The sequence below is a fragment of the Brassica napus genome, chromosome C7, assembly GCF_020379485.1.
Source record: "Brassica napus cultivar Da-Ae chromosome C7, Da-Ae, whole genome shotgun sequence".
Lineage (NCBI taxonomy): Eukaryota > Viridiplantae > Streptophyta > Magnoliopsida > Brassicales > Brassicaceae > Brassica > Brassica napus.
The window spans coordinates 49464521-49479135 of record NC_063450.1 but is presented as its reverse complement, the minus strand read 5'-3'; the positions used below and the strand labels follow the sequence as shown (position 1 = coordinate 49479135).

General features: G+C 35.6%; 3 protein-coding genes and 1 long non-coding RNA gene across 4 annotated transcripts; 2 read left to right on the top strand and 2 right to left on the bottom strand.

The window, feature by feature from the left end:
* Positions 1–72: 72 nt before the first annotated feature.
* LOC106441961 (probable long-chain-alcohol O-fatty-acyltransferase 9) lies at positions 73–855 on the top strand. The gene has a single exon (XM_013883705.2). The coding sequence runs from the start codon at positions 73–75 to the stop codon at positions 853–855; it is 783 nt and encodes a 260-aa protein (XP_013739159.2).
* Positions 856–6241: 5386 nt separating this feature from the next.
* LOC111202536 lies at positions 6242–6780 on the top strand. The gene is made up of 2 exons (XR_007326300.1): positions 6242–6333; positions 6420–6780. It is a non-coding gene; the product is annotated as an uncharacterized LOC111202536 (long non-coding RNA).
* A 2944-nt stretch (positions 6781–9724) lies between these two features.
* On the bottom strand, positions 9725–11061 carry LOC125590093. Its single transcript, XM_048763080.1, has 2 exons — positions 10670–11061; positions 9725–10598 (listed from the first exon to the last, which is right to left on the bottom strand). The coding sequence occupies exons 1-2, from the start codon at positions 10834–10836 to the stop codon at positions 10091–10093; spliced, it is 675 nt and encodes a 224-aa protein (XP_048619037.1). The 5' UTR covers positions 10837–11061; the 3' UTR covers positions 9725–10090.
* A 1649-nt stretch (positions 11062–12710) lies between these two features.
* LOC106438449 (ethylene-responsive transcription factor CRF2) lies at positions 12711–14399 on the bottom strand. The gene has a single exon (XM_013879608.3). It carries the CDS (start codon positions 13839–13841, stop codon positions 12903–12905), a length of 939 nt encoding a protein of 312 aa, XP_013735062.2. The 5' UTR covers positions 13842–14399; the 3' UTR covers positions 12711–12902.
* Positions 14400–14615: the final 216 nt, after the last annotated feature.

Here is a 14615-nt window from a genome sequence, read left to right as displayed (position 1 = left end):
CAGTTCTTTGTTTCTCCAATGCTCTTCTCCTCTTGGTTTTTCATTTTCCCCATAATGTTTTTCCTCACAGGGATGGCAACTTTAAAGCTCATGCTCTTTGCATTTGATTTAGGTTCTCTTTCCCCACGTCCTTCAAGTCTTTTTCAATTTATCTGCTTCACTTGCTTTCCCATCAAGAAACTTGAACAAAACCCTAAATCTCAATTTAGTTTCCATAAATGGATTTTAGCCGCTAAAGTTGCAATAGTTGGAGTTTTGTTTATGTTCCATGTGCGAGGTTACAAATATAATCTTCCTCCGGTTCTGTTATGGGGCATATATCCTCTATATATGTACTTGCCATTTGAGCTTGGATTAACCCTCCTCAAATCTATGCTCACTATCGTTCTTGGGTGCGATCTTGAGCCAGTGTTCGATGAACCTTACTTATCCACCTCTCTTCAAGACTTCTGGGGTCGCCGGTGGAATCCAGTGGTCTCGTCTATTCTCCGGTCAGGCATCTACTCTCCTCTGCGGGGAAGATCCAAAAGCAAATCTGGTTTGTCTAAATTCATCGGAGTATCAACGGCGTTCCTCGCCTCTGGTCTGTTTCACGAACTTATATTCTTCTACACAAGCGGCCATGAAACGCCTTCTGGGGGGGTCACTTTATTCTATGTGTTAAATGGGGTCTGTACTGCGACAGAAATAGTGGTGAAAAGGTCAGAGTTCGGGAAGCGATGGACTGTGAGACCTGTGGTGTCTTGGATGCTTACAATGACATTTATGGTTGTGACTAGTGGTTGGCTCTATTTCCCTCAAATGATAAGGGGAGATCAGATACGGCAATATACCAAGTATGTCTTTGTTTCGTGAAATTATGAAATACGGAAACTTAATAATCTATATATGTATGTGTTTTCCATATTGAAAGTGAATAAGTTGTGCGAAACTGTTATGTATCACTTCGTGAATAATACTCCCTTTGTCGTTTATTTCTAGTCTTTTGCAATTTTTTTTTCTATTCTGTTAATAATCGGCAATTTCAGAACAATATCCTTAAATTGTGGGTAAAATACTGAAAAGTCAGACAAAACAAAAATGTAAAATATATATGAGGCACATTTTACATTCAGAAAATTTACCTTAAAATTAGAATACGATATTATGGAATGGTAATGGTTTTTTTTTTTTGGTTAAAAATATATGGAAATAATTAAGCGTTTAAGTTGAGAGAAGTCAACGGGTGGTGACTTATGAAGTCAGACGGAACAAAATTCTTACTTGGTCACAAAAGCCCAAATTTACGCCTGGCGCCCACCAAGTAGACGGTCAAGATTCGCTGCTTACTGGGTCCCACACATGGAGACAGTTAGATCATGTCATGATGTGAATGGCTTGGTTTCAAGACCATCTCCAACCGCACTCCATAATTTAGCAAAAAGGAGTGAGAAATGAAGTTATAAACAAATAAAAAACTCATTACTCCATTTATGGAGTAATCACTTTTTTGTTTGTTCATCACTCCATTTCCCACTCCATTTTGCAGAAAATTATGGAGTGAGGTTGGAGATGCTCTAAGTATTGAATTATATTCTAACCCGTCTTTGGATATATTTTTGTTTTAATTTTTTTTAAAGAATTTAATTTTATATTTGTGTTTTTTAATCATATTTGTTTTTAATATTAATTTAATTTAATTTTGGTAATTATATTAAATATGTCAAGTTGCATAACTATACATTTTTGCCATATACATTTCAAAAATTATTTTTAAACTTTATTCCTAAAGTTTACAACATATTATATTTTCTTAATAGTTAGATAACATAATTAGTCAAAAATATTTGTACCCAAAAAATCTGACTTGGAATCGACTCGAAAATTAAAGTCCCGTACTTTATTAAACATGGCCTATATACTTAAATGGTTCTTAAAGTGTTATATCCGAAAACTAATATTAAACCTAACCCACATCGAAAATTGAACAATTTTTTGAAAAATGTTTGAAAAAATTACTTTTTAATATATTCCGCTATATATACATATATGTAAATCAATTAATATGGTCTTCGTTAACTTTAAGTAAAATCACATTTAATAAACATTTTTAATCGAATAACCTACTTAAAAACCATTAAACTAAATGAGTCTACATAAATATCAATTTCTATTAAAAGTCCACTAAAAACCCGTTAAACTCTATTTTAACATCATGTGGTTTTTTAATTGATAAACTTAGGGTATGACTAGTTTACCCGCTACCACCCGCAAACACAGCTTTTGCGGTTGGTAGCGGTTGTTTGCGTTTTGCAACAATCACTCAAACTGCTCTAAACCGCTTCAAACCGCTTTAAACTTCATAAATTCAAAAGCTGGTTCCAGCTAACGTTTGCGGCTGCGGACGATTGCAGGATAATTTTTTTTTCTTTTTTTTAAACAATATAAATACAAAAATAAAAATATTCAATAAAAATTTAAATTGGAATTATAAAATACTAAATATATCTATTATATTTTAATTAATACTATAAAATTTTAAAATAAAAATATTTTCTACAATTTGAATTTTTTTAAAACTATAACTTTCTAAATATAATTTTTATATTTATTATAATATAATGATTTTGATATTTTTATAATTATATAAAATGTAAATATTGTCAATTTATTATTTAGCCGATGCTGCATTTGGTAGTTAACCAGTCATAAGTATCTCGCAAACGCACAAATTTCTAACCGTAGAACCAGTCGTACGAATCTATTAAAACCTTTAGAAACCGCAACCACCCACATCCGTAAACTCCCGCAACCACAACCGCTGCGTTTGAACCAGTCAGACCCTTAATGTATGTGTAAATGTTTCTTAATTTTTGGATAATGTATCGATTACGTAGTCATTTAACTTATTTGGTATTGGTCAAATTTGTTTTCATAATTATTAATATAACAAATATATGTGTTTGTTATAACTGTCTCAAAAATATAATAATTCATTTCCAAAATTTTGGTTGATATTTGCGTAGTTCAAAAAAATAGGAATCTAGTAAGCAATTATAATCAAAATAGGAATTTTGTTTGTATCTTCCTTGCTGCCGTGTTTTTTTAAGTAAGAAATTATATGGATATAAGAAGTTATATATTTCTTCCTTGCTGTCGGAAATTTTTTTAAGTAAGCAGTTATAATTACATGCATATATATAAGCAATTATATATTGCTTCCTTGTATTTTTAAAGTTGGACTCAACTATTATCAATTGGACATGTTCTTAATTTAATAGTATTGATTTTTTTGATAATGTATCGATTACGTAGTCATTTAACTTATTTGGTACTGACTGTTTTTATAATTTTTAATAAACCAAATATATGTGTTTGTTATAACTGTCTCAAAAATATAATAATTCATTTCCAAAATTTTGGTTGATATTTGCGCAGTCCAAAAAAATTGGAATCTAGTAAGTAGTTATAATCAAAATAGGAATTTTGTTTGTATCTTCTTTGCTGTCGTGTTTGTTTTTTAAGTAAGCAGTTATAATTATATGGCAGTTATATATTGTTTGGACTCAACTATTATCAATCGGACATGTTTTGGTATTGATGTATGCTAGAAGCCCATTTTAGTTAATTCGACAAAGCCATTCAAAGCCTCTTATTAGCCCATAATGTTTACTTTGAGTCTTTGGGCAACGGCTTTAAACATTACACAACATGATACTCAAACCATTATTAAAACGTTTTGAAAAGAACAGTATTTCATTAACTTGTTATACACTTGAACTGATCATACAATACGATACGATAGACTATTCTTGTTTCTGTAGTAACTAGTAAGTCTGGATTCAAACTTGAAACGGTGCTTTTAGCAGATATCGAGCTTAAATTTATCGAAGGCTGTAATATGTTGTTAGTTAAGTCGTACTTTTTATCTATGATTTTAGTATAGGAAAGATCATTTAGATATATACATGTACGTCGAGATGTTTCAATTATAGAAAAGTACGTTGTTGTCCAAAAAAAAAAGACAAAAACTAGTACGTAAAAGATGATCAAAGCCTTCACAGGACAAATGTTATAGACGAACCTTATAACCCGGGGATATTTAATTATTTATGATGTTTTTTAAGCTCCGACTTTAACGTAGGAAAGTAGTAACGTTGTGGTACCTATAGTACACATATTCAAACTCAAATTAGATTGTTGCATTATGGCGAGGGAACTAAGAATAGAAATGTGAGATAACATAGCCGAAAAAGTAGTTGGAAGGTTAGTTCAGTCAATTAAAAGGAAGAAGCCAGAGCAAACATGTTAAGTGTATGGGAATAGCACGAGAATGGTACGTGAGATATGAAATTAAAAGACATCATTTAATATATTTGGTCCTTCTTTTAATGTTCTTTATTAATGTGTCTCTGCCACTTTTCATGAGACACTGTCTCACTCACCTTCTATTCCACATGTATTTTCTTACTATACATTCTAAATATGTTTACGCATCTGATATTGTACAGTTTATATCATTATATGAATATGCAGACAGTGTGTATATGTACAAACATACACAAATACATAAATATCAAAGTTTTGATTTATATCTTGAATGTCGGTGGACCAAAGTCAATCATAGGTTTGGAGTTGCATATCATGGACTTCTTTTGAAACAATATTGTCATAAAGTTTAAAAACTAAATCATTTCTTTATGATTCTTCTAAGAATACTTTTGGTAAGTATAGCGTATTGAGTTGATTTGAGATTTTGGTTTCACAAATTTAACTGTGTAAACCAAAAATTAATATTAATCTTAGATTTTTCGCTATATATCTTTCTCAGTTTTCCGCTAGACAAGGATATACTCACATGTACTGTATACATTAATATTTTGTTAATATTGGTAAATGAAAATACATCAAATTAATAGCAGGTACATCTCTTGCTAAATTCAGACAAGTGCGACCATGTACTACATCAGGCTTTCTGGATATAATTGTAAATTTAATGATAATTGACGTGAATGAATAATGAGTGATGAGAAGTCAAAATCAAATACGGGAAAGTCAACTGAGGTCAAGATAGCGTTGAAAATTTGACACAGTGTTCTTTAACCAGGACAGTCCTGGACCGGTACAGATAAAAGAACCCTGGTTTGATCCGGTTCACAAAATTCTTCACATTTGGCATAGGCTTAGAGCACCATTAAAGCAGTAGCTTAGGGGAGTGTTTAGTGATTTTCGGATTAAAAAAATAATAATAATAATGTATTAAGGGAAGCGACGGTGCTTAATTAAGCTGCACAAGCGACGGTGCTTAATTATGCTTTCTTCTCTCCGAATCTCTCTCTCTCTCAACAGACATCTCTCTCTTGACGGACAACACCATTCAAACAAAGTGGCTTTGCAGCTTGTTGCCGTCGCATGTCCAGGTTCGTTGAACTTATTCAATTCCATAAACCTCGATTCCTTCTCCTTCTCCTACCCAACCAAACCCTCTCATCGTTCGTCTTCAGATCAGCCATAGAGGATGAGGTAATCGTTCTTATTTTCTTTACACAGCTATGTTTTCCGCCGGAGATTGTAAATGAGAACTTGGAAAAAAAATCAAAACTTTGGTTCTTAATATTCGACCTCGGTTCAAGATCTGATGCTTTATATGTTAATCGATTCTCATGAAAGTTAGCTTATTGGTTTTGCTGCTTGCGTGTGGTGTGTTCAATATGGTAGAGTTAGATTAGGAATCAAAAGGCAAAACAGAGATGGAATCTTTGAATCCTAGAGACGTTTTTGTACATTGGAATCGCAAGGGAATAAAAGATGATGCTTTGAATTCGAAGTGTATCTCTGTTTCGAAATGGTAGAGTTAGATTAGGAATAAAAGATGATGCTTTGATGTGTGATTACCTCCTACCACATTGAGAAGTATGGTTGTTTAATCTTTTGCTTAAGATTCATAATAATGTATCTAAATGTTGGGATGATCTTTTTCTCTTTCTCTGTGAAAAAAAAAGAAAAATTGAAGAAACCTCCTCCGTCGTCATGAATCTGTAATGGTAACGACTAAGCTTGACGACTGCATTATCAAGAATCTGAAGGTAAAATCAAGTTATCAACGAGAGGGAGGCGGCATTGTTGCTAAATAAAGTAAGGGAAGGTGTATGAATCACTTGTTTCCTGTCTCTGAAGAAGCTTATGTTTGTGTTTCATGTCTTCGTTTATGATGAATCTAAATGTTTATGTTTGTGTTTCGGGTCAGAGTGGAGCATTGGGAGTGGAAGAATCACGGACTAGCGTTTAATCTCTCTGGTCTTCTCGATGTGGGACTGAACCGTTTGATGTAGTGTTGTGTCCTATTGTGTTGTGGTAAAAGCCCAAGATTAATCTTTTTGTTTTTGTTTTGTGGCCTGAGATGTGTATTAAAACATTGTCCTGTGTCCTTTGTTTCACAGCAATACATGGACTAGAGCAATAATGGCACAGTACATGCCACTGGACAACCAACCCGAGGTTCCAAACCACGTGAATGATGAACGTGCCTGAGTGAGCGGAATGATGATCCATCTATTTATTCCTCGTTAAAGGCTCAAGGTGACATGTTCTTTTAACCGTTTTGGCCCTTGATGCCTCTGTATCTCTGTAACTCCTTTACTAAATAGTGTGTTTGCTGAAACTTGATGTCTTTTACTTTAAATGGCTTATACTTTTTTTACTCGAATGTCTTTTACTTATGTTCATGGGACTTATGTAATAGGGAAAACTTGATTTAGCTTTGGAGATTTAGAAAAGAAAGATGATAGAATCTAAAGTTCAGTTTGTTGGTTTTGTTTTTCATGATTAGTCCTCCTTGCAAACATCCGATTCTTGTGAAAGTGGTTTTCTCTTTTAGTGCTTTAATTTGATAAATTTTATTTAAAATAAAACAATGTTTAATATTTTATTTTATTAAGCACCCTAAAATAAGCACTTTGCATTGGAGGTGCAAGATATAAAAGTTTCTTAATCAAATGCTTAACACATATTTAATACTAAAAAAATGATTAAGCACCCCTAATGGGGTGCTATGGATAATGTTGCTCTTAGTGAGTACTTCCCAAGTTCCCAGCTCTAAAGTATCTAATAGACACCTGGTTCAATTTCAACCATTCCACATAGCTTATCCAAGGACCCAACCCAACATGTTTTTGCTAAACCACGGACGGTCCAGATTCGCTGGACCACGGGATTCTGAAGCCGTACATTTTCATATCTGTGACGCGTCATCACAGTGACTAAGAACATTTTTATCCCACAGACCCAGAAGTGGGATTCTTATTTTTATTTTTTATTTTTTTATCTGAAAAAAAATTAAAATTAAAAAGTTAATCAATTGCAGGCCGCCACATGTCAGTGGAATCCGCAAACAGTGCAAGAATCAAACAAAGAACGGTTTTTATTTGGCAAACACAAGGGATGGTTTTATCATTTTAGTGGGACCCATGGCACTAAAAATCCCACTAAAATACCTGGATAAAGATGGCCTAAACTACTAATACATGGTTGTTAATTCTCAGTATGGACCGTTGGATCAAGTCATGATGCGAACGGCGAGGATTGCTTTTTTTTCTTGCATGAGTTTGTTTTCTAACCTTCTAATAACCAAAACTGAAATAAAGATTTATCATGATATGTGTTTTTATTCTATAGTTAGTCTAAATTAGAAAATCGCAGAGAAGATCTCACGAAAGGTCCCCATTTATCTTTTGGAATAAATCTTACAAGAGCTCTGGAATTTTGTGCAAACCAAATCTTTGCATGAGGGGACACTATATTATAGTGTGTGATTGTATATGCATGCATATCTTTGGCCCATGACCATATTCAAGCCTTACAAAATCAGGAAAGGGCACTGTAAGTCATGTGATTTTACTATTTTTATTTTTCAATAACGAAATATATGTAAATGGTTTAAATGTGACAATCTCTTAGATATGCGCAGCAGAGCATTTGAATCCACACAAGACTGCATTGTCTTTGAGTGATTAAACAAACTTCTATTTACGCTTTGATTAGTTCTTAACAATTGGATCACTTATCTACTCTCTTTTCTTGATCATGTCGGTAGAATTCAAAGATGTTATATAGCTGTGAAATTTAAATGAGAGTTTTTGTTTTAAAACATAACATGCGATTTTAAGTTATAGTACAGTGGAACATTGATGGGTATGCATGAAAAATCACGTAGTTCACATGAATATTTTAGGAAATGGGTCCTAGCCATTTAATACTTCTTATTTTCCGTATCTACAGATTTATAATAGTAGATACGTTCTAAATTCTCTAATAAACCCAACCCGTACATCTTTGAATTGTGTATGTAATAAATATTTGGACCTATTTTCTTCTTTTTTCCTTACGCACTAGATTATTGGAATGTAGTATATCTTTTTTTTAGGGCTAGGCAAATAAACCGAACCCGAAAATCCAAACCGAATCCGATACGATAAAAATGAATCCGAACCGATCCGAACCCGACATAAATACCGAATGGATCCTGTTTTTTGGTATTTTGGGTTATGGGTATTATCCGAACCGAACCCGGACCTAAATGGATATCCGATAGAACCCGAAACATTTAAAATCACAAAAAGAACTTCTACCAAATATGATCTTAATTCTTAATATGTATCCAAAATACTTTAAGATATTATTGAACTTCTAAAATAATTATCTGTACACGAAGGTTGATGGTAGAATGTGGCGGTTGAAGCCTGAAATTTTTAGATTTTGGTTTTGTTTTCATTGAATAATGTTTCTCATTTCATGAGAACTTAGTTTTTGTTTTATGATTTTATTTATCTGGTTTATTTTCTATCGCTAACTATGTTTATCTTTCGCTTGATTTTGAATGATCACGTTTGATGTTTTTTCTTATTTTTGAATCGATTTTAGTTATGTTTTGGCTATTAAAATATGTACAAATCATGTATTTTAAATCCGAAGAACCGATTTTATTTATGTTTTAGTTACAAAATAGGTTCAAATCAGGTATTTTTAAACCGAAGAACCGATTGGGACCCGAACCCGAAAGTACATTGGGTTATACCGGTTTTTTGAAGATTTACTAACCCCGATCCGAACCCGATAGAACCCAAACCAGTCCCGAACCGAATTTTTATATAACCCGAATGGGGTTGATTTTGATAAACCCGAAAAACCAAAACCCGAATGGATAAAACCGAAACCCGATTGGGACCCCGAATGCCCATGCCTACTTTTTTTTTTGTGCAACCTTCCATTTCATTATCTTAAACTTCAAACATACAAGAGTTAGAGGGAATTATCCATCCTCATTGATTACAACAATGTAATTTAAAAACAACATAAGTTAAAACAGATAGATTCTCCGAAGAGATTGACAACGAAAATGAGATACCGCTCAAATGCGTCGATAGGAGATTCACGGTAAGACCGAATTCATAAACCATAGTCACTGTATTTCGTGACGTTGAATGCTCCAGGACCTCGAAACTTATTGGAATGAGTTTCGTTATATCTTCCAGTCTCAAACGAACTATTACACAAGATAAGAAACGATTAGGAAAGCAATGATATTCATTGGCTTTGTAGCCAAGAGAAGAGTACCTCTCATGGAGAGGAATTTTGATGGAATGGTTCACTCCTGCAAAGAGAAGGAAGAGGGATAATGATCTCTCATGGCGCCGACATGAGGAGGTTTGAGTAGCATTTTTATTAAGGCTACGGGACTGCTATCTTCTAGCAACGAATGACTCCGAGCTGAGCTTTGAATGAGACGAGCATAAACATTTGTACTTGTTGGAGATACCGGTTGATGACAAATTTTGCTTGACATCAGTGAACAAGCCCCATTGACTACAGTAACAATATGAGATAATCCAGCTATGCCCAGAACGTAAGCTTCACTTGATGGAAATTCCACTTGCTGGGCTTGGATAGTCGTAGCGAGAGGGCTGAGAAGAGTCACCCCCTGAAATGAAACGAACATTAACGAACTTGACTCTTCCACACCAGTGGACAGTAAGATGGGCTTGACTCCAATTTCCAAAGGAACAAACTCTAATTCCCAGCAAAACCTGTCGATTCCAGCATTACCGTGATGGAATCATAGAGATTTGTCAGAGTCAAAGTTGAACCGTTGGTCGTTGTGGTCGGAATAAGTAGATATAAGCGGTGTTTGCGGTGAACAGCGATGGGTTAGTTGGTCATCGAAGGTGAGGTTCATCGGCGGAATAGTTCGGTAGTAGTGCTCAGAGTCTTTGAAACACATAGATCTGTCAAAAAGTAGCCAAAGAAGACTGGTACAAGAGCCATACTCACACCAGAACAAGACATAGTCAATCTTCCCCGAAGGGAGAACGGTCATCGTCCCAAGAGACGAGAAAGGTAGCCTGCTTCGTAACGTTTTCCAATCTGAGCGCTGACAAGAATCATCTATAGGAGAAGAAGCGCAGGTCATAGAGGTCAGATCTGGAACTAGTGAAGTCACAAGAGATGGGAAAGGGCTACACAAGAGCCAGAGTATAAGGATATTGCACCGATACCATCTCTCACAGCTAGCTACGGCATAAGAGGACGAGAAACCCAGCAACACAAGAAACTCATTGACAAACCTGCAACACAAGACTCCGATAACTGAGTCAGCTGCGGAAAAAACGAGTCTTGGAAAAGGAATTCTAGTTACAGGGGATGAAGTCCGTCGGAGCAAAGAGAACGAATGACTTCATCCGGTGGGTCAGGAAGATCTGGAGGTAAGACCACCGCAAAGGGATCTGCAAGAGCAGTGAACGGTGGCGGATCTTGATCTGAATTCGGGTTCGACGAAGATGCTAACCGAGCAAGGTCCACCATCTTTGAAAAAGAAAAGAATAAAGAAGATGTTCTCGTCTGTGGACGTGAGGTCCAACCAAACGGTGACGGCGGAAGGAGTTTACCCTAATCGCCCATGGAGTCTCCCGTAAATATAATCACTACATTCACGAATGTAGTATATCTTACACTTGAAAAAATCAGCAACTTGCATGGTTATTTCTGAATATGGTCGGAAATATTAAATCTATTATAAATTCTGTTCAAAATTGTATTTACAATATTTTTAAAATAATTGCCAAAGATATGTAGCCTCTGAACCTCTTTTACGGGCAGAAGAAAAAAGGATATCTAGCGAAAACGACATGAGACTGCTCTTTTTCGAGTAGTTGCGGCTCTAACTTACGCGTCAGTTTTTTTCCCTGCACATCTCTGTTTTTCAATCTCTTAAATATTTATTTTGAGATTTTCTTCTAATGACCACAGGATGGACGCAGAACATCATCCGTCTAGGTCCAACACCGAATATTGCTTCGTTGGAAATCTAGAATCATGGGACAATAATCTTAGGTTCTCTCACAAGAAGGATCCATTGGACTGGACTCACCAAAAAGTAATGAACAGCAATGCATTGATTAAAGAAAAATAATAACCTCAATTCTACATGCTCCAGTATATACCCTTGTTGCCGTGGACTAAAGTCATTCCAAGCAAGCTATTAGGAAGACCATTTAGTTCACGAAACACCACAAATAAACCCAAAAATATGATAAAGAAAAATCTGAGTTTTTAAAAATTTGTATTTCAAAACATGGCAGAATGAATAATCCCACAAATAATTTAATTGAGTGTAAAAACTTGTAGAATGCGTTTGAAGAGTTGTAGTCAATCAACTACTCCCACTGCTTTCTCTCAGGTAAACCTCATGAGACTTATCAATAAACTGCCAAAACATAGTTTCTCTGATGTGGCCACATTTCACATTTCAAATCAAACTCAGATTCTCTCTTCCCTCGTATCTAGTAGCCTCAGTCTATCTACCTGGCAAATCAACTTATTCACATTTTAACTCTATAAAAAAATTAGCTTCTAACCGTGTATACTTAGCGCTTTTGTTTTTTTCTTTCTAAAATGATGATTATCCTTAACTAAACAAAAAACATTTAAATTGTTCCCATCACGTGAGACCACACGTATCTCACCAACAACAAAAACGAAAAATTAATAGAAAAAGACGAAATTGAAGGGAATTTTCGGTCGACCAAAAATAAAAAGGAGATAGAGCCCAGAGTAGGCCTGAAACTTTTATCCGAGATCTGGATTCGATCCGTGATCCGATCCGGATCCGATCCAAAAATCCGGATATCCGGAGAGGCTGAATCCGGATCCGGATAGTAAAATGTTGGATCTGTCAAAGCCGAATCCGAATCCGGATATCTTGATTTTTTAGTCCGGATATCCGGATCCGTAAATTTTATTAATAACTATTTCAAAAATAGTAATATCTATATATAAAAACTAATTTTATTTAATATATTTTCATTTTTCTAATAGTATATATAAATTTTATGTAAATTTTGTACTATTATACATATAAATAATTAAAAACATTATATATTTTATTTTTAAATTATTGTTAATATTTTATATATATTAATATTATTTTTTATTTATTTTAAGGATCCAAATCCGGATCCGGATATCCGCCGGATATTATAATTTTTAGAAGAATATCCGACACCCGGATATCCGCGAACCTCGGATCCGGATAAAGATAGTAAAATTATGGATCCGCCGGATAAAGATCCGGATCCGGATATCTTAAAATTGCCCGGATATCCGATCCGTCCCAGACCTAGCCCAGAGCACGTGGGGACAAAGAAACTCCTCCCCAGTAAACATAGTGACTTTTAAACTTAAACGTAAATAATTAATTAATATTACCATTTGAAACATTAACTACATTAATACAATTTCATTTTATATAACCACAAAAAGTACCAAAAAAAAAGATAAAACAAACATCACGGCTATATCTCACCGGTACAAAACTTCTCCGCCCGTTTAATAACGGCCGGTAAACTATTTATTAATAAAATATACTCCTATTAAACAGCAAGAGGATCCGACCCGAATAGATCCCCAATATCTTGAAAATGGTCTTCCACGTGCCAGCTGGATAATCCGGATCCGAAATCGAATCCAAAGCTCATACCCGTGCACGCATCTGCGAAGAGATCTTCTCCGAATAAGTCGCCGGCGAGAAAGTCGCTACGGAAATCGAACAAATCATCGTCTGCGAACAACGGCGCCGAGAAATCAGAGAAAGTCTCTGACGCCGTCGAGGGCTCTTCCCTGACGATAACCGCCGAGGTTTCGTCGACGGTGAACGGAGATCGGAGAACAGACACCGGAGAGCGGAGGCAGTCGCTGCTGACGGAGGATGAAGCGACGTCGTCTTTGATTTTGCTCTTCTTCTTGACCGGTGACGGCGGCGGAGATTTGGGTGAAGAAGGCGGAGGAACGGAGAAGTTAGTGAGAGCGTCGGGGCCACGGAGCTGAATGGCGGCGCTGTCGTAAACCAAGGCGGCTTCTTCCGCCGTGTTGAATGTCCCGAGCCAGAGGCGTACGCGTCGGAGCGGATCTCTTATCTCCGCCGCCCATTTTCCCCACGGACGCTGCCTCACTCCTCGGTATTTCTTCTCCGGAGGAGCAGAAGCTGGTTCCGGTTTGACGATAACCGCTCTATTCCTTCTCTTCTTCGGTTCGATTTGAGTACTTGAACCGGTACTAGCAGCACCAGAATCAAGAACTACTTCGTTTACGAACTTCTTGATACGACGGCGTTTTGAGGCGAAACGCTGGTGTGTTTCTTCTTCGTCGTCGCTTGAGGAGTCTGTTGCGTCTGGGTCGGTGACGGATATACGGATAATCCTTGGCTGTTGATTTTGTTGGTTGTTGAAACCTGGTACGGTTCTTGTCGTGTTGGTTTTGTGCTCGGTGAATTTGATCTTCGGGGGGAGAACAAGATTCTTCTCCGGTTCCATTTCTTATCTCTATCTCTCTCTGTTACTTAGACTGTGTTGTGTGTGTTTAGTTTATATCAGAGAGAGAGCATTAGAAAGCAAAAAGGTGATAAAGGAAGAGACAAAGATAAAGATGGACTTTTGAAAGAAAAGAGGAAGAAACTTGAAGAACAAGAGAGACAAGACTGATGCTTCTCTGCAAAAAGCTTTATCAAAGAAGGAGAAGAAATCTGCTAGATAGAAACGTTGGGAAAGAGAAGATTTTCCCGGAAAAGTTAAAGAAAAAGAGCTTTTTGTTATTATTCTTATGGAATCAACACAAACACATCGTCTGGTTATCGAGAGTGAAAAAGAGAGGAAGATGCTTCTTTTGGAGAGAAGGCTTTTTAAGCTTGGTTTTTCTTGGAAATTTTCCTGGAAATTTTCAAGTGTGCAGAGGAAAGAAAATGTTTTTTTTTTTTGAAGAGTGTGAGAAAGAGTGACACGGGGAGGAAGATGGAGATTTAAAAGCGGCAGAGCACATGTAAGTAAAGATGGAGAGAGAGAAGAAGTGACTATTTTATAGGATCTTGAAACGGCTGATTAAGTGTTCACTCCAATTAATCGCACAATTTTTACTAGATAAACATGAATTTTTGTATGTAAATATTTCCATGTAAATATTTCCATAGAACTCGTTAAATTTTTAATGTTTTTCATGCATTGTGCAAAAAAAGAGTGAACTCTTAAGCTATATATAAGGGCTAATGGAGATATCAAATTAACAAAATGGTTATTTGTTAAAAATATCATTTA